Source organism: Bos javanicus, chromosome 1 (genome assembly GCF_032452875.1).
Source record: "Bos javanicus breed banteng chromosome 1, ARS-OSU_banteng_1.0, whole genome shotgun sequence".
NCBI classification, from domain to species: Eukaryota; Metazoa; Chordata; class Mammalia; order Artiodactyla; family Bovidae; genus Bos; species Bos javanicus.
Genome location: NC_083868.1, coordinates 136,884,296 through 136,903,462, shown reverse-complemented (window position 1 = coordinate 136,903,462; position 19,167 = coordinate 136,884,296). Strand labels below are relative to the sequence as shown.

The following is a 19,167-nucleotide window of genomic DNA, read 5'->3' as shown; positions in this document are numbered from 1 at the left end:
TTCTAAAAAGAAACTTTTTTATGGAAAGCATAGAAATGTATCTCATGCTCTTAGATTGGAAAAATTAATATTGTTAAAATTAATTGTTACCAAAGCAATCTACAGATTTAATGTGATCCCTATCAAATTACCTAGGAGGTTTTTCAAAGAACTACAGCAAAGAAGCCCCACATTTATATGGAACCACAAATGACCCAGAATTGACAAAAGAATCCTAAAGAAAAAGAGCAAAGCTGAAGGCAAAACACTCCCAGACTTCAGATAATATAGCAAAGCTGCAGTAATCACAACAATGTGGTATTGGCACCAAAACAGACATATGGATCAATGGAGCAGGCTAGAGAGTCCAGTCAATTAATCTTTGATACAGGAGGCAAGAATATACAATGGACAAAAATGACAACCTCTTTGGCAAGTGGTATTGAAAAAGTAGGACGGCATCATGTAAATTAGTGAAGTTTGAATGAAGTTTTACATCATACCAAAAAATGAATTCAAAATATCTTAAAGAATTAAATATAAGACATGACACCATAAAACTCCTAGAAGAGAACATAGGCAAGACATTCTCTGACATAACTAGGTCAGTCTCCTAAGGCAATAGAAATAAAAGCAAAAATAAACAAAACAAAATTATAAGCTGTTACACAACAAAGGAAACCATAAGCAAAACAAACAAACAAACAAAAAAACTTATAGACTGGGAGAAAATATTTGCAAATGATGCAACTGACAAGGAATTAATCTGCAAAATATACAAACAGTTCATACAACTCAATATCAAAGAAACAACAGAATCAAAAAATTAGCAGAAAGCCTAAATAGATACTTCTCCAAAGAAGGAATCCTGATGACAAATAGACACTTGAAAAGATGCTCCACATTTCTAATTACTAGAGAAATGCAAATCAAAACCACAGTGAGGTACCACCTCACACTGTTCATCAAAAAGTCTATAAACAATAAATGCTGGAGAATGTGTAGAGAAAAGGGAACCCTCCTACACTGTTGGTGAGAATGTAAATTGGTGCAGCCACTATGGAGAACAGTATGAAGATTCTTTAAAGAAAAAAAAAAAAAGGAACTACTATATGATCCAGCAATCCCACTCCTGGGCATGCATATATCCAGAGAAAACTAGTTTGGAAAGATACATGCACCCCAATGTTCATAGCAGCACTGTTTAAAATAGTCAAGACATAAATATCCTAAATATTCATCAACAGAGAAATGGATAAAGAAGATGTGGTATGTATATACAGTGGAATATTCAGTTCAGTTCAGTTGCTCAGTCATGTCTGACTTTTGCAACCCCATGAATCGCAGCATGCCAGGCCTCCCTGTCCATCACCATCTCCCAGACTTCACTCAAACTCACATCCATCGAATCGGTGATGCCATCCAGCCATCTCATCCTCTGTCGTCCCCTTGTCCTCCTGCCCCCAATCCCTCCCAGCATCAGAGTCTTTTCCAATGAGTCAACTCTTCCCATGAGGTGGCCAAAGTACTGGAGTTTCAGCTTTAGCATCATTCCTTCCAAAGAACACCCAGGACTAATCTTTAGGATGGATTGGTTGGATCTCCTTACAGTCCAAGGGACTCTCAAGAGTCTTCTCCAACACCACAGTTCAAAAGCATCAATTCTTCAGCACTCAGCTCTCTTCACAGTCCAACTGTCACATCCATATATGACCACTGGGAAAACCATAGCCTTGACTAGACGGACCTCTGTTGGCAAAGTAATGTCTCTGCTTTTCAATATGCTATCTAGGTTGGTCATAACTTTCCTTCCAAGGAGTAAGCGTCTTTTAATTTCACGGCTGCAGTCACCATCTGCAGTGATTTTGGAGCCCCCAAAAATAAAGTCTGACACTGTTTCCACTGTTTCCCCATCTAGTTCCCATGAAGTGATGGGACCGGATGCCATCATCTCAGTTTTTTGATTGTTTAGTTTTAAGCCAGCTTTTTCCCTCTCCTTTTTCACTTTTGTCAAGAGGTTCTTTAGTTCCTCTTTGCTTTCTGCCATAAGGGTGGTGTCATCTGCATATCTGAGATTATTGATATTTCTCCCGGCAATCTTGATTCCAGCTTGTGCTTCTTCCAGCCCAGCATTTCTCATGATGTACTCTGCATATAAGTTAAATAAGCAGGGTGACAATATACAGCCTTGACGTACTCCTTTTCCTATTTGGAACCAGTCTGTTGTTCCAAGTCCAGTTCTAACTGTTGCTTCCTGACCTGCATATATGTTTCTCAAGAGGCAAGTCAGGTGGTCTGGTATTCCCATCTCTTTCAGAATTTTCCACAGTTGATTGTGATCCACACAGTCAAAGGCTTTGGCATATTACACAGCTGTTAAAAATGAAATCATGCCATTTGCAGCAACATAGATGCATACAGAGATTGTCATACTGAGTGAAGTAAGTCAGAGAAAGACAAATATGATATCACTTACATGTGGAGTCTTTAAAAAGTGTACAAACGTCCATCAACAGATGAATAGATAAAGAAGAGGTGGCACATGTATCAAATGGAATACTACTCAGCCATATAAAAGAATGAAATGATAACATTTGCAGCAACATGGTTGGACCTAGAGGTTATCACACTAAGTGAAGTAAGTCAGAGAAAGACAAGTATCATATGCTATCACTTATACATGGAATCTAAAATATGATATAAATGAACTTATTTACAAAATAGAAAAAGATTCACAGACACAAGAAACAAACATGGTTACTGACGGGGAAAGGGCCTGGGAGGAATAAATTAGGAATTTGGGGTTAACATATACCTACTGCTATCTGTAAAATAGATAATCCACGAGGATCTACTGTATAACACAGGGAACTATATTCAGTGTCTTATAATGAACTATATTGGGAAAGAATATGAAAAAGAATATATATATATATGTATAACAATAAATTTGCTGTGCAGCAGAAACTAATGCAACATTGTAAATCAACTAGACTTCAATTTTTTTTTTTAAAAAAAGGTAAAACAGCTTTTGTGCATACAAACTATATGGGAAATACAATAGACAAAATATTATCCACAACAAAAGGAAGAAAACATTTAGGAATAACTTTAATATGGAATGTGCAAGTTTTCTATGATGACTAGCCCTCTACTGAGCAACATGGATGAATTCTTGAATGGACAGCCATGTCTTATTCCTGGGTAGGATGATTAAATAATATAGAGATATAAGTTGTCCCTAAAGTACACAATCTCAATCAAAACCCCAACAAAATGATTTTATGACTCATTTGTATAAGAATATAACAGAAATATTAGAAAGAAAATGGATAATGAATTACTCAACCAATTTTTTATTTATTTTTATTGAAGAAAAACTGCTTTACAGAATTTTGCTGTTTTCTGTCAAACCTCACCATGAATCAGCCATAGGTATACATATATCCCCTCCCTTTTGAAACTCCCTCCCATCTCTCTCCCCATCCCAGCCTTCTAGGTTGATACAGAGCCCCTGTGTGAGTTTCCTGAACCCTACAGTAAATTCCCGTTGGCTATCTATTTTACATATGGTAATGTAAGTTTCCATGTTACTCTTTCCATTCATCTCACCCTCTCCTCCCCTCTCCCCATGTCCTTAAGTCTATTCTCTATGTCTGTTTCTCCATTGCTGCCCTGTAAATAAATTCTTCGGTACCATTTTTCTAGATTCTGTATATATGCATTAGAATATGATATTTATCTTTCTCTTTCTGATTCACTTCAGTTTATGTAATAGATTCTAGGTTCATCTACCTCATTAGAACTGCCTCAAATGTGTTCCCTTTTATGGCTGAGTAATATTCCATTGTGTATATGTACCACAACTTCTTTATGCATTCATCTGTCAATGGATATCTAGGTTGCTTCCATGTTCTAGCTATTGTAAATAGTGCTGCAGTGAACAATGGGATGCAGGTGTCTCTTTCAATTTTGGTTTCTTCAGGGTATATGCCTAGGAGTGGGATTGCTGGGTCATATGCTGGTTTTATTCCTAGTGTTTTCAGGAATCTCCATACTGTCTTCCATAGTGGCATTCCCACCAACAGTGCAAGAGTGTTCCCTTTTCTCCACACCCTCTCCAGCATTTACTGTTTGTGGACTTTTTGATGATGGCCATTCTGACTGGTATGTGGTAATATCTCATTGTAGTTTTGATTTGCATTTCTCTAATAATGAGCAATGTTGAGCATCTTTTCATATGTTTGTTAGCCATCTGTATGTCTTCTTTGGCGAAATGTCTGTTTAGGTCTTTTCCCCACTTTTTGATTGGGTTGTTTGTTTTTCTGGTATTGAATTGTATGAGTAGCTTGTATATTTTGGAAATTAATCCTTTGTCCGTTGTTTCATTTGCTATTATTGTCTCCCATTCTGAGGGTTGTCTTTTCACCTTGCTTATAGTTTCCTTTGCTCTGCAAAAGCTTTTAAGTTTAATCAGGCCCCACTTGTTTACTTTTGTTTTTATTTCCATTCCTCTAGGAGGTGGGTCACAGACGATCTTGCTTTATGTCAACACATGTTCTGCCTATGTTTTCCTCTAAGAGTTTTATAGTTTCTGGTCTTGCATTTAGGTCTTTAACCTATTTTGAGTTTATCTTTGTGTTCAACCAGTTTTTAAAATACATTAAAAAGCTACAGAAAATTGAAACTTGGCATAGGCACTGTAAACATAAAAGGTCAACAGAAGCAAACTATCAGTCCAAGTACATGATAAATAGCATGTGATAAAGATGCCCTTTCCCCTAGGCATGTGTGTGCATGTGGGTGAGAGAGGAGAAATGGATTATTGAGGCAACTGGCTACCTTCATAGAGTCCCACCCTGCATAAGAAAAGATCCAGAGTGGCCCCACCTCATTTACTTACATGCATGTATATCTCAGCCACATCAAAGGTGTAAAGTGAAAACTAAAACAAAATCCATTAAATAAAAGAGTTAACCTTCTATTCCTGGCCAATTGCTATGCCACACCATGAGCATCATCCTTGATTTCAGCCTCTCTTACAACATCACTTTTAATTAACTACATTTTATTTCTTCTATACCTTAAATATGTCCAGCATCCCTCTCCAGTCTGTCTCCCACTGCAAAGCCTTCCAACATGTTGCCTTAGTTCAGCACGTAGGATCCTACTTGGTGTCTGACTTCTAACATGGTCTGAGTCTAATCCATATTTCATGGAGCAATAGTTCTAAAACCAGACACGACCTTTTTAATCCCACGTTCACTTCCTTGACTCCTTGCTGCTCTCAGGATCAAGTCCAGTGGCTTGTCTTTGGCCACAGGGCCCTTCATGTTCCAGCCCCTTCTTTCTCTGGCATCATCTCTCCTGCTATCTCTGTATCATCCCCCAAATAGTGAACTGCTCAGTTTCTAGAATTCGCCAACCTTTTCCTCCAAGCCTTCTTATAGCACTGTTCTTTTCATAGCACTGCTCTTCAGGTCTGGGAGCCTCCCACGACCCCCCTGATATCATGGACTTTGTTAATGAAAGCCTTGTATTTACCTGACCATCTCCCCACAGGAAGTTAAGTTTTGTGGGTTCAGGGATCATGTCTGTCTTATCCACTTTAGATCCCCCAGAATTTAGTATTATACTTAGAACATAGTAGGAATTCACTAAGTATTTGGTGAATGAATTGAACCGTGCTTGTATAAATCAGTTTTTCTCAATAAAAATCGCAAAAAAACCCCCAAACATTATGCAATTGATAGTTAATGGCAAAGTTTTACCAACTGGCATTAATAGAAGCCTGGGCTGTGCCTGAGCCAGCGCTGCTCAGTGCTGTAAACAGCATGGGCTGTTCACAAAATTACAGATTGCTGTTCCAGGACAGTCTCCTCTGACTTCTAGGTATTTTCAACAATGCCAGCTGCTCAGACCCCCTGAGGTTTGGAGTTGGGGCTGGAGGCCCAAAGTGGGGAGAAATCCCATCTCTGATCCTCTTTTGCTTCCTGCTTCTAGATCCTTCAGCTGAAGTTGCTTCAGACTCATCTTGTTCACAATGCTCAACTTTCTGCAGTGGAAATGGGATCTTAGAAATTTGAAAAATATTTTCCATGTAAGTACCAGTTTATTTTCTCAAGGTCATGTGATTGATGAAAACCTGGTACTTTCTAGTAAAAATGGGTGGGGGTTTCAGGTTAAGGGAGTTGTCAACTGGCTGAAAGACCTCCTGAAGGCCAGGAAAACCCAGGTCTGTGGGCAAGTGTGTCCCCGTGGGCACTCAGATGGACTGGGTGAATTGCTTGGGACTGAGGTCTTTTCCTCCTCAGCTCTAAAGTTAATCTGGTGTTCTGTCAATTCCAGTTGGTCTAGGGTCATCTTGCTTCATCTCTTTATAAATACAAAGTCTTTATGATTTAATACTTTAAGGAATCATGAGGCAATAACACTGAATAGGAAGAAACTATTTTAAGTCCCTCAGCATTTGTGCTGTACTTGGAGAAAAATGGTAAAGCTTCTGTAACTGGTGGCTTCTGCCTGTTCTTCTGGATGGCTTTTCAAACTTTGTCTGCAAAAGAAAGTTTGTTGCTGTTGTTCAGTCACTCAGTCATGTCTGACTCTTTATGACCCCATGAACTGCAGCACATCAGGCTACCGCGTCCTTCACAATCTCCTGGAGTTTGCTCAAACTCATGTGCACTGAGTCAGTGATACCATCCAACCTTCTCATCCTCTGTCACCCCCTTCTTCTCTTGCCCTCAATCTTTCCCAGCATCAGGGTCTTTTCCAATGAGTTGGCTCTTCCCATCAGGTTGTCAAAGTATTGGAGCTTCAGCATCAGTCCTTCCAAAGTATATTCAGGGTTGATTTCCTTTAGGATTGATTGGTTTGATTTCCTTTCTGCCCAAGGGACTCTCAGGAGTCTTCTCCAGTACTGCATCCAACAGCCAATATCCATTGGCCAGTGAAGGTTTACACACTCAACAAGGATCAGCAGTGGGATAACCAGGGTGCTGAGCATGTCTTCCAGCTATGTGGAGCTACTCAAGGGCAGGTCCCTGCTAGTCAGGGCCTGACCAATGTGGTCCATTGGAGAAGGGAATGGCAAACTACTTTAGTATTCTTGCCTTGAGAACCCCATGGACAATATGAAAAGGCAAAAAGATATGACAATGAAAGATGAGCCCCCAGGTTGGTACGTGTCCAATATGCTACTGGGGAAGAGCAGAGAAATAGCTCCAGAAAGAATGAATAGGCAGAACCAAAGTGGAAATTATGCCCAGTTGTGGATGTGTCTGGTGGTGAAAGTAAAGTCCCATGCTGTAAAGAACAATACTACATAGGAACCAGGAATTTTAGGTCCATGAGTCAAGGTAAATTGGATGCGGTCAAACAGGAGATGGCAAGAGTGAGTATCGATTGACATTTTGGGAATCAGTGAACTAAAATGGATGGCAATGGGTGAGTTTAATTCAGATGGCCATTATACTGTGGGAAAGAATCCTTTAGAAGGAAAGGAGTAGCCCTCATAGTCAGTAGAAGAGTCTGACATGCAGCACTTGGGTGCAGTATCAAAAACAACAGAATGATGTCCATTCATTTCCAAAGCAAACCTTTCAATATCACAGTAATCTGAGTCTATGCCCCAACCATAATGCTGAAGAAGCTGAAGTTGAACGATGCTATGAAGACCTACAAGACCTCCTAGAACTAAGACCAGAAAAAGATGTCCTTTTCCTCATAGGGGACTGGAATGCAAAAGTAGGAAGTTAAGAGATACCTGGAGTAACAGCCAAGTTTGGCTTTGGAGTAGAAAATGAAGCAGGGCAAAGACTAACAGAGTTTTGCCAAGAGAACGCACTATTCACAGCAAACACCCTCTTCCAACAAAACAAGAGACGACTTTACACATGGACATCACCAGATGGTCAATTCCAAAATCAGATTGATTGTATTCTTTGCAGCTGAAGATGGAGAAGCTCTATACAGTCAGCAAAAATAAGACCAGGAGCTGACTGTGGCTCAGATCATCAGCTCCTTATTGCAAAATTCAAGCTCAAATTGAAGAAAGTAGGGAAAACCACTAGGCCACTCAGGTATGACCTAAATCAAATCCCTTATGATTATACAGTGAGGTGATGTATATGATTATACAGAGGTGATGAATAGATTCAAGGGGCTAGATCTGGTAGACAGAGTGCCTGAAGAACTATAGATGGAGGTTTGTAACTTGTACAGGAGGCAGTGACTAAAGGAGGCGGTGACAAAAGCCATTCCCAGAAAAAGAAATGCAGGAAGGCAAAGTGGTTGTCTGAGGAGGGTTTACAAATAGCTGAGAAGAGAAACAAAAGGCAAAGAGAAAGAGAAAGATACACCCAACTGAATGCCGAGTTCCAAAGAATAGCAAGGAGAGATAAGAAAGCCTTCCTCAGCGATCAATGCAAAGAAATAGAGGAAAGCAACAGAATGGGAAAGACTAGAGATCTCTTCAAGAAAATTAGAGATACCAAGGGAACAGTTCATGCAAAGAGGGGCACAATAAAGGACAGAAGTGGCAAGAACCTACCAGAAGCAGATTAAGAAGAGGTGGCAAGAATACACAAAAGAACTGTACAAAAAAACTCTTAATGACCCATATAACCACAGCGGTGGGGTCACTCACCTAGAACCAGACATTCTGGAATGTGAAGACAAGTGGACCTGAGGAAGCATTACTACAAACACACCTAGTGGAGGTGATGAAATTCCAGCTGAGAGATTTCTAACCCTAAAAGAAAGGTTAAAAAGAACAAAAAAAATCCCCATTAACTTAATATGTGAGGATCACAACATGTTGTGGTTTGCCTGTTAAATTATTTACTCCTTTGGGATTTAGTCTAGCTGTCTTGATGGGTTGGCAGGAGACTTCTTGCAGAAAGGTTTCAAATGGATTTAGAATTTAAATCTAACTCATGTGCAGTCAGCGGTTTGAGAAGGAAGCACTGAACATCTACACCAGATGTGAGGGTCATCCCTTCAGCCTCATTCATGGCTTAGTCCCTTAGTAATAGAAAGTTCCTTTAGTGTCTTGGAGACAGATATACAAGTTATAATGGACTAAACGGAATGAAATGCCAACAAGTAGACCATTTGGGGGTCATCTCTCCTGAAGCCAAAAACCTCAAACCTCATCATAAACAATTTGTAGAGGATCGGTTGGGAGAGAATAACTGATGATAACAGTTTTGAATTTTATTAAAAGTGTTGCCTCCATTTCTGTGACAAGATTATTATTAATTCCCATGAAGCAGGGAGGACTCTGGCTCACGAATCAAATATGTGATCTCTAGAGACTGAGTTTACACCCTTCTGTTACTATGTATTAGAGCCAAGCTTTTTTCCTACTTGGAAACCTTAACCGCCCTGAACAGATACCAATTTTCCCCTCGCATGATCTTTAGGAATGGCTTACCACAGGACCTTTGATAACTAGAAATACTTAGCGGTTCCTTTTCATTATGAGTTTGTTTTGTTTTCTTTTCTAAATAAAGGAAATGCCCTGGAGTTAACCTTCCTTCATCAGACCAAAATATAGAAGATATAAAAATACTGTCTTCCCTTAGTCACAGTGGTAAACAGTTGCTTTTGGCTGCTCAGCATCTGTTCTCCATATTTAATGCCCCGAGGCCTTTCCTGCATGTAGTGTGGCCGGTCAGTGTCTCATGGTCATACTGGCCAGCACAATAGCCACTGGCCATTTGTAGCTACTGGGCACTTGAAATGTATCTGATGAACTAGTTTTTAAATTTCACTTTAATTAACTTTTTTTAATTTTAAAAGCTGATGCTTTTAAAAACTTAATGTGCATAAAACAATTCAAGTATATGAATCTATTTTTTCAACTGTAAGTTTTATGAAAACTACAATTAACTTTTTACAGTTCAAGTATTTGCATTGAAAAATTAGCTTCCAAATTGAGATGTATTGTAAATGTAAAATATACTTTGGATTTTGGGGGAAAAAGTGAAAAATATCTTACTGGTACTTGTTGTTATTGATTACATGTTGGAATGATAATATATGGATGTGTGTGTGTGTGTGTGTATACTCAGTCACTTCAGTCATGTCTGACCCTGAGACCCCATGAACTAGAACCCACTAGGCTCTTCTGTCCATGGGATTCTCCAGGCAAGAATACTGGAGTGGGTTGCCATGCCCTCCTCCAGGGGATCTTCCTGACCCAGGGACTGAACCCGTGTCTCTGGCATCTCCTGCATTGCAGGCAGATTCTTTACTGCTGAGGCACCAGGGAAGCCCCAATATTTGGATATATTAGGTTAAATAAAATATATAGTTAAAATTAATTTTTTATGTTTCTTTAAATGTAGTCATGTATGGATGTGAGAGTTGGACTATAAAGAAAGCTGAGCGCAGAATTGATGCTTTTGAACTGTGGTGTTGGAGAAGACTCTTGAGAGTCCCTTGTACTGCAAGAAGATCCAACCAATCCGTCCTAAAGGAGATCAGGCCTGGTTGTTCACTGGAAGGACTGATGTTGAAGTTGAAACTCCAATACTTTGGCCACCTGATGCAGAGAGCTGATTCATCTAAAAAGACCCTGATGCTGGGAAAGATTGAGGGCGGGAGGAGAAGGGGATGACAGAGGATGAGATGGTTGGATGGCATCACCGACTCAATGGACATGAGTTTGGGTGAACTCTGGGAGTTGGTGATGGACAGGGAGGCCTGGCATGCTGCTGTTTATGGGGTCACAAAGAGTCGGACACGACTGAGCAACTGAACTGAAATGTGGCACTAGACAATTTACAACCATACATGTGGCAGATGCTAGTTCTCTTTTCTCTCTCTGTTGCAGAACAGGCCCTGGTGATCTCTGCAATGAGTTTGCCCAGCCAGGGGCTCCTGGGAACCTGAGTGGCGGGGTGGGGCAGAGGTACAGCTGAGGAGCATGGGGGCCAGGGAGGTCAGCTCTGCCAGTTGACCTCCAGGTCAGTTGCTCTCCCTCCCTGTGGCCTTTCCTGGCAAGAGCCTCCAGGCTTTCTTGGTCATCTGCTTCCACACTCACCTAGCAGATTTCCTTTAGCACACATTAGCCAGCCTCTTCCTGGGGTTTTCAGCCAGACACTCTAAAACAGACCTGATCAGGATTTGCAGGGAGTGGCCCTCGTTTCTCCAGAATCCCTTCAAGTCACTCCTGAAGTCACCATCACCAGCACTGGATTCGGGTTGGGCTGGGGCACTTGAGTTAAACTGGGATTCTGATGTTCAACCAGGATTAAGAAACAGGGCTTTAGGTTTTTTAGGCTTCTGCATGGCCAGTGAGTGGAGAAGGGCATGGCAACCCACTCCAGTATTCTTGCCTGGAGAATTCCATGGACAGAGGAGCCTGGTGGGCTACAGTCCAGGGGATCACAAAGAGTCAGACACAACTGAGTGACTAAGCACACACATGGCCAATGGGTAAACATGAGTCACTGCTGCACACTCCTGATGGAGAGGAAAGCAAACTTCCTGGGATCCGTGCGCTCCAGTAGCTGGAAGAATTCCATTGACACATTCAACAAATGTTTAGTGAGGATCTAACACGCACTGGCTGGGCATTGTTCTAGACACTAAGTGTGTAGCATTGAGGCAAATACACAAATCCCCTCTCTGCTAAAGCATACTTCTTAATGGGAAATGGGGGATAATAAGCCAAATAAAAAAGAAAGATACATAGTATGTTACAAGCTGGCCATTCTCATGAGAAAGCCAAACCAGAGGAAGCGGTAAGGAATGTATGCGTGTATATATTAGAAGGGTAGAGACATTTGGATGGGGTAATCACAGAGAAAACACCTAAATGTTACATTTACAGGAAGGGAGCAAGCCTTGAGAATACAGGACTGGGGAAGTTTTCTAAGTGAGAGAATCCTTCTGTCCTTGGAGTTCTCTAGACAAGAACACTTGAGTGGGCTGCCATTCCCTTCTCCAGGGGATCCTCCCAACCCAGGGATTGAACCAGTGCAGAGCCTGTACTGCAGGCAGATTTTTTACCATCTGAGCTACCAGGGAAGTGTAATCATTTATTAATACATATATACAAAATCTAGAAAAATGGTATGGATGAATCTCTTTGCAGGGCAAGAATAGAGACACAGACATAGAGAACAGATTTGTGGACACAGTGGGGGAAGGGAGGGTGGGATGAATTGAGAGAGTAGCATTGAAACATACACATTCCCATATGTTAAGTAGATAGCTAGTGGTAGAGGCTGCTGGCCAGTGCCCTGTCCCAGTGGCACGCCAATGCTGACCCATGCCTCTGCAGGAGACCCTCAGACACTCCCAGAGGAGTCAAAGAACACACAGTTGTTCTATTTTCTTGCTGGATTTTGACTTGTTCCTTTCTTACAACTCTGTCATCTTCTAAGTCACACTCATTATCAACTAGAATCTTTGGAATATCATCAGTGTCTTTAACTTGCAGAATTGTTCTCTCAGATCATATGTATCATTAAATGTGGACTGTGCTTTGTCGGAATAAAGCAAAGCCTTGTCCATGTTTCATGTACAGATCCCTCACCAGTATAAAGGTCTGTTTCTATAGTGTGAAATCCAAGATTTCACACATATACTGTCGTGCATCTGCTTTAACTTACTTTCTATAAGAATCTTATATTGTAGGACTGTATTTTCAACAAAGATTCCTTGAATAAAGTGTATAATAAGAGTAAAAAAATATATATATATAGCTACAGGGAAACTCCTGTATAATACAGAGAACTCAACCTGGTGCTCTGTGATGACCTAGGGGGGTGAGATGGGGATGGAGTAGGAGAGAGATTCAAGAAGGAGGGGATATATGTATACTTAAGGCTGAGTCACATATGGCAGAAACCAACACAACATTGTAAAGGAACTACCCTCCAATTAAAAATAAAAGTTTTAAAGAAACTCTTGTTTCACAAAACTTATTGCAACCAGTCTTACACTAGAATGTTTGTGGATTTTCTTCATGATAATCACAAAATTATGAGAAAGAGATACCCGAAGAAATAAAAATAAAAATATTATGGCAGGATCATAAACCCTGAATGCTTTTTGCCCTGAATTAAATGAGGACTCTTCCCTGAATCCTAATTTGGAAAATTAGAAAATTCTAACAATCACTGAATGTGGTTTTGTTTTTCTTAGTTATCCTGTCTTCCCTCTGTACCTTGAGCTGATCACAGCACTCTGGATGATTAGGTTGGACTCCACATCAAGGAAATTTTTAAAAAATAAATATGCCCCACCTCTTAGAATAATGGAAATAAAAACAAAAATAAACAAGTGGGACCTAACTAGCTTAAAAGATTTTGCACAGAAAAGGAAACTATAAACAAGGTGAAAAGACAATCCTCAGAATGGGAGAAAATAATAGCAAATGAAACAATGGACAAAGGATTAATTTCCAAAATATACAAGCAGATGATACAACTCAATCCCAGAAAAAAAAGAAAAACCCAATCAAATAGTGGGAAAAAAAAACAAAATCAAAACTACAATGAGATATCACCTCACACCGGTCAGAATGACCATCATCAAAAAGTCTACAAACAATAAATGCTGGACTGGGTGCAGAGAAAAGGGAACCTTCTTGCACTGTTGGTGGGAATGTAAATTGATACAGCCACGATGGAAGACAGTATGGAGATTTTTTTAAAAACTAGGAATAAAACCAGCATACAACCTAGCAATACCACTTCTAGGCATATACAGTAAGGAAACCAAAACTGAAAAAGACATATGTACCCCAATGTTCCTTGCAGCACTATTTACAATAGCTAGGACATGGAAGCAACCTAGATGTCCATTGACAGATGAATGGATAAAAAAATGTTGGTACATATATACAATGGACTACTACTTGGCCATAAAAAGGAACACATTTGAGTCAGTTCTAATGAGGTGGATGAACCCAGAGCCTATTATACAGAGTGAAGTAAGTCAGAAAGAGAAAAACAAATATTGTATATTGACACATATACATGGAATCTAGAAAGACGGTACTGATGAACCTATGTGCATGGCAGCAATGGAGACGCAGACACAGAGAAGAGACTTATGGACAAGGGAACAAGGCAGGAAGGAGAGGGTGAGATAAACGGAGAGAGTAGCTTAGATGCATACACACTACCATACATAAAACAGATAGCCAGTGGAAATTTGTTTTATTACTCAGGGAACTCAAACTGGGACTCTAGGTAACAATCTACAGGGATGGGAAAAGGTGGGAGGTGGAAGGGAGATCAAGAAAGAAGGGACATATATACACCTATGGCTAATTCATGTTGATATATGGCAAAAATCAAACCAATATTGTTAAAAAATAACTGAATTTTTTAAGAAAGTAAAGAAAAAAGTCAGTGTGCATTCTCTGAATTGTTACTTATTAAAAACAAGTATTTCATCAGTTGATCAGCCCAAACTGCTGTGTGCCCCCCACTGCTGGGGCTCTAATATCCTTTCTCAGTCCCAGTGAAGACTTTCACGTTCACTTTTGGTCTGGGTCTGTTGTCCAGCCTCTGTGTTCTTGGGCTAGTGCTCAGGCTGCCATTCTGTTTTTGTTTACAGACTTACAAATAAATGCTTTGCCCTCTCAACAACTGCAAGTCAGGGATCAGGAAAGCAATCATGCACATGAATTCATTCATTCATACTATTTTTGAGTGTGTACTAGCCATGCATGGTTCCAATACACAAAAAAAGTGGACTCTACTGAGCAGACAGACCATAAGTAAGTAGATATGTCAAGTGATCAGTGCTGTGAGAAGAATGGAATGGTATAAAGGGGCTGGAGAGCAGGTGATGCTGGTTCAGAACAAGTGGTCAAGAAAGGATCTTTGTGACAGACTTTATTTTTTTGTGCTCCAAAATCACTGGGGATGGTGACTGCAGCCATGAAATTAAAAGACGCTTGCTCCTTGGAAGAAAAGCTATCACAAACCTAGACAGTGTGCTAAAAAGCAGAGATGTTACTTTGCCATCAAAGGTCTGTATAGTCAAATCTATGGTTTTTCAGGTATGGATGTGAGTTGGACCACAAAGAAGTCTGAGCATTGAAGAACTGATGCTTTTGAACTGTGGTGCCTGAGAAGACTCTTGAGAGCCCCTTGCACGGCAAGATCGAACCAGTCCATCCTAAATGAAATCAACCCTGAATATTCATTGGAAGGACTGATACTGAAGCTGAAATTCCAATATTTTGGCCACTTGATGGGAAGGCCGTCTCACTGGAAAGGACCCTGACGCTGGGAAAGATTGAAGGCCGGAGAAGGGGACGGCAGAGGATGAAATGGTTGGTTGACGTCACTGACTCAATGGACATGAGTTAAGCAAACTCCAGAGACAGTGAAGGACAGGGAAGCCTAGTGTGCTGCAGTCCATGAGGTTGCATAGAGTCGTACAAGACTGAGCAACTGAACAAAACAGGCCTATGAGATGCAAGTAGACCAGAGTTGTGGGAAGAGCTGGGGAGACATGGACCTGGGGGAAGCCTTATAAACAGGCTTATGAGAAAAGCTCCTCCATGATTACCTGAACTTTCTCTTGTGTGTTCTTAAAGGTTAAACCATCAACTCCTGGAGATCCTTACCTGGCTACTCCCTGGACAAGCCACGCCTTCTGTGGCCGCTTTTGTGTAAAGCCTTATGGTGACTTCCAGTTGGGCAGACGCTGCCCCTCCTTCCCTGCTGCTGCCCACTAACTGGTGAGCTCTCCCTTTCTTCCTATGTGAGGTTACCTGAAGGGCGACTTCTCATTTTAAACCTGTGAGGGCTCAAATGACTGGCAAACGTGGCTGACTGTCCGGGGTGGACTGCTCAGAGTGACTTGCAGTGACAGCCTGAGGAGACCCTGGAAGTGGACCCGTCACTCCCATGTTTAGTCAGTCATTCACTCACTGTGATTAAGGGAAGGGGCCCTTGATCTTACTTTAGTCTTTGTTGACTGGAATTTTTTCTTTCAACAATCTTTACTATGGTTTTTAATATGATTTTATCTGAATAAATTAAAGGTAGGTGAGAGAGGTGATATGGATCGCATGGGGAGAGGACAGCTGCGTATATGACAGACAGATAGAAACAGATCAATTGAAATAAGTCAACCACCAATTTAGCCAGTTTTTCTCAAGGAGGAAAAAAGTATCACAAAATTACAATTACCAGATACAACTTTTAATTCTAATTGGTCAGAAACAATCTTGATTTCTTCTAAGTTGCAATTTTTAAAACTAGTAATAAGATTGAATAGCTTGGGTTATAAGATTTTATCCACCTAAAAAAGGATGCCTTATAGAAGGCTTTATTGTTGTTCACAAGTATCAGAGTATTTTTATACAGCTTCAGTGATTATCACACAAGCCCTCAATAGATAAGGGTCCTCTAAGTTTAAAAGTTAATCCCAGCATACAGAAGGAAATACAAGATACCACAAGGTTAAGGCTCGAAGGCAAATGTTTACAAAGCCCACATGATACACAAGACTCAGAACCCAGGTCTTTGTCAAATGCTGGGTACCCACCCCCACTCCAGGAAAACATTTAAATAATGATTACAATAATTTATGCACATCAATCGGAGAAGGCAATGGCACCCCACTCCAGTACTCTTGCCTGGAAAATCCTATGGACAGAGGAGCCTGGTACGCTGTAGTCCATGGGGTCGCTAAGAGTCGGACACGACTGAGCGACTTCCCTTTCACTCTTCACTTTCATGCACTGGAGAAGGAAATGGCAACCCACTCCAGTGTTCTTGCCTGGAGAATCCCAGGGACGGGGAGCCTGGTGGGCTTCCGTCTATGGGGTCGCACAGAGTTGGACACGACTGAAGCGACTTAGCAGTAGCAGCAGCATGCACATCAATAAATTCATGTACAGTTTTAAAGTTTTTTGAATTCAAAATACTTTCATTTGAAAATTTTAAAAATTTGTCAGTAACTATTCTAATGGCATCCATAGAAACTAAAAATGTAACAAGAAACAGGTAAAATTAATTTAAATATATTTTATTTAATTCAATATATCAAAAATATTAACATTTCAACAAGTAATCAATATTTAAAATGTATTAATGAAACATTTATTTTTTTGTACTAAGTTTTCAAAATCTGGTGTATATTTTGTACTTTCTTAATTTGGGTGCTAAATTTTCATCCAAAATACTTGCATTTAGACTTAAAAAAATTTACATTTGCCAAAGACAATTCACATGTCCAAGTTATTCTAAGCATACTTAAAAGTTTTCCAGTAACTGAGTTGAGAATCTAAATTAATTAAAATTTTTAAAAATCAGAAATTCAGTTCCTAAGTTATGCTGACCACATAATTCAGGTGCTCAAGATTTACAAGTAGTCCAGGGCTGTAGTTCTGGCAGCACGGATTTAACACGCCACAAGAATGTTGGCTTAGGGTATTGCTTTTAACAAAACATTGTTCAGAGCAGATTGTTTTTAATCTCCTCTCAAAACTTATAACTTTCTTGTAGGTTAAAACATCCATTGTTCACATCAACATTTTATACATAATTAAAATTTTTCTTAATTTTATTTTCTTATAAGATGCATGTCTTCTAGTAAACTTTAAACCATAATCAGATTTTATGGATAAATGCTCCTGCTGAATTATGAAGAGCCTTATAACAATATAAACTCTAAAATGACCCAGTCATGCCTCATTCAATGCAAACAATACCATACAGTGTTAAACCAACCCCTAAAACCAATGACCAAAAGGAGATCCCACTATATTTTTACAAAGTAGTGATTAAATATTTATTTAATATTTATTTAAATGGAACAATTCCTGAAAGTAAAAAAGTAAAAATATTTTTATGCTTATGATTTAGTTCTCCAATCTACTTCATGATTTCTTTACAAGTAGTGTGTTTAAAAACTAAATGCTATATACATTTAGGTGTTTGAATGACAACAGCTATAAAATTTCCTTTTTTACTTAAACCCTTGAGATTATAAAATTTCAAGTGTGATCCTTGAAATGATAAAAGTCATTGATTAAAACAGATGCTCAAATTTTTACCAAAGTGAGTAATTAATCCTGTGCTCAAGCTGTTACAAAAGTGGAAAAATATTATGTATCAAGGTGAGGTGGTGTCACCTCCTATATCTTGGCCCTCAGGCTTTGGGCTTGGTCCCTCAGCTCCATTTTTGCAACTGCTGAAAGGTGGACTTCATCAGGCCCATCTGCTATGCGCAAAGTCCGCGTTAGGGCATACCTGCAAAAACATAAAGAACAGAGTGGCAGGACTTATCATAGAGAAACCTGATGCCTCAACAGTCACTCCGATTCTAAGCCAAGATTATTAGTGTTTGAAATCTCACCAAGGCAGTGATAAGAAAAATTGCACAGGGAAAATCAAGAAAAGTAAGCCCAAGGGCTTGTGAAATGTCATTGTAAAGTCCTCACTTTGGGAGTAGAGTCTTAAATGGCATGGTGCAGTGGGCTTAATCTCATTCTTGGATGGCTGTAAGGTACTAGAAGTTGCTAGGAGACATCTTGGGTAACACAGGCCATGAAGAATATATAACTTTTATATAATATAGATATATAGTACTATATATTCAGTTCTTTCGTATTAAAAATTGATGGGGGAAAACTGGCGGGGCACCAGATTCTTATCCCCAGTGTGACAGAGAAGGTGATATCACGTCCGGTGCTGAGTGTATCTTCTTGATCTCAGCACTCACCATGTGGACATGATGTGTTGGCTGGCAGGAATGGCTGCAGTCTGGCCACAGCTATGGGTGTGGGTGGTAAAGCGTCCTAAGTGCCTACCTAAGCCTGGCTCTGGGCCCCGTTTTGACCAGCTCTGCCCCTGTCCTCCTTCCTGTTCCAGGGTGAACCCTCATGAGTTATTTACGTCCAGGAACCCTCAGTGCATCCTCTCGGGGTAAAAGTGAACACAACTGAGGGAAATGACAATTGTAATTATAAAACTATTTATGGATACAGAGATCTATTGTAAAGTACCTATATTAACCTCAGTTAGCTTTCAATTATGCTTTAAAGTAAGTTAGTTATTTTTATTTTCTTTGTAAACAGTATCAAAGCATCTGCAGATATTTAACCCTAACACCATTAAATGTAGATGGTGATTAGATGACATGTTAGTTAGAGGGTCCCAGGTGGGGCTAATGGTAAAGAAACTGCCTGCCAATACAGCA

At 39.9% G+C, this 19,167-nt stretch overlaps 1 protein-coding gene and 1 long non-coding RNA gene across 2 annotated transcripts in view; one reads left to right on the top strand and one right to left on the bottom strand.

Moving 5' to 3' along the window:
• The first annotated feature begins 4,095 nt into the window (after nucleotides 1–4,095).
• LOC133250323 (uncharacterized) lies at nucleotides 4,096–17,190 on the top strand. The gene is made up of 2 exons (XR_009737305.1): nucleotides 4,096–6,079; nucleotides 15,011–17,190. It is a non-coding gene; the product is annotated as an uncharacterized LOC133250323 (long non-coding RNA).
• The window catches only part of ACAD11 (acyl-CoA dehydrogenase family member 11), a 119,025-nt gene continuing 115,999 nt past the window's right edge, over nucleotides 16,142–19,167 (bottom strand). Inside the window, exon 20 of the mRNA XM_061421338.1 lies at nucleotides 16,142–18,218. Within this exon, the coding sequence (XP_061277322.1) occupies nucleotides 18,104–18,218 (115 nt within the window). The 3' untranslated portion in view covers nucleotides 16,142–18,103. The remainder of the gene's footprint in view (nucleotides 18,219–19,167) is intronic.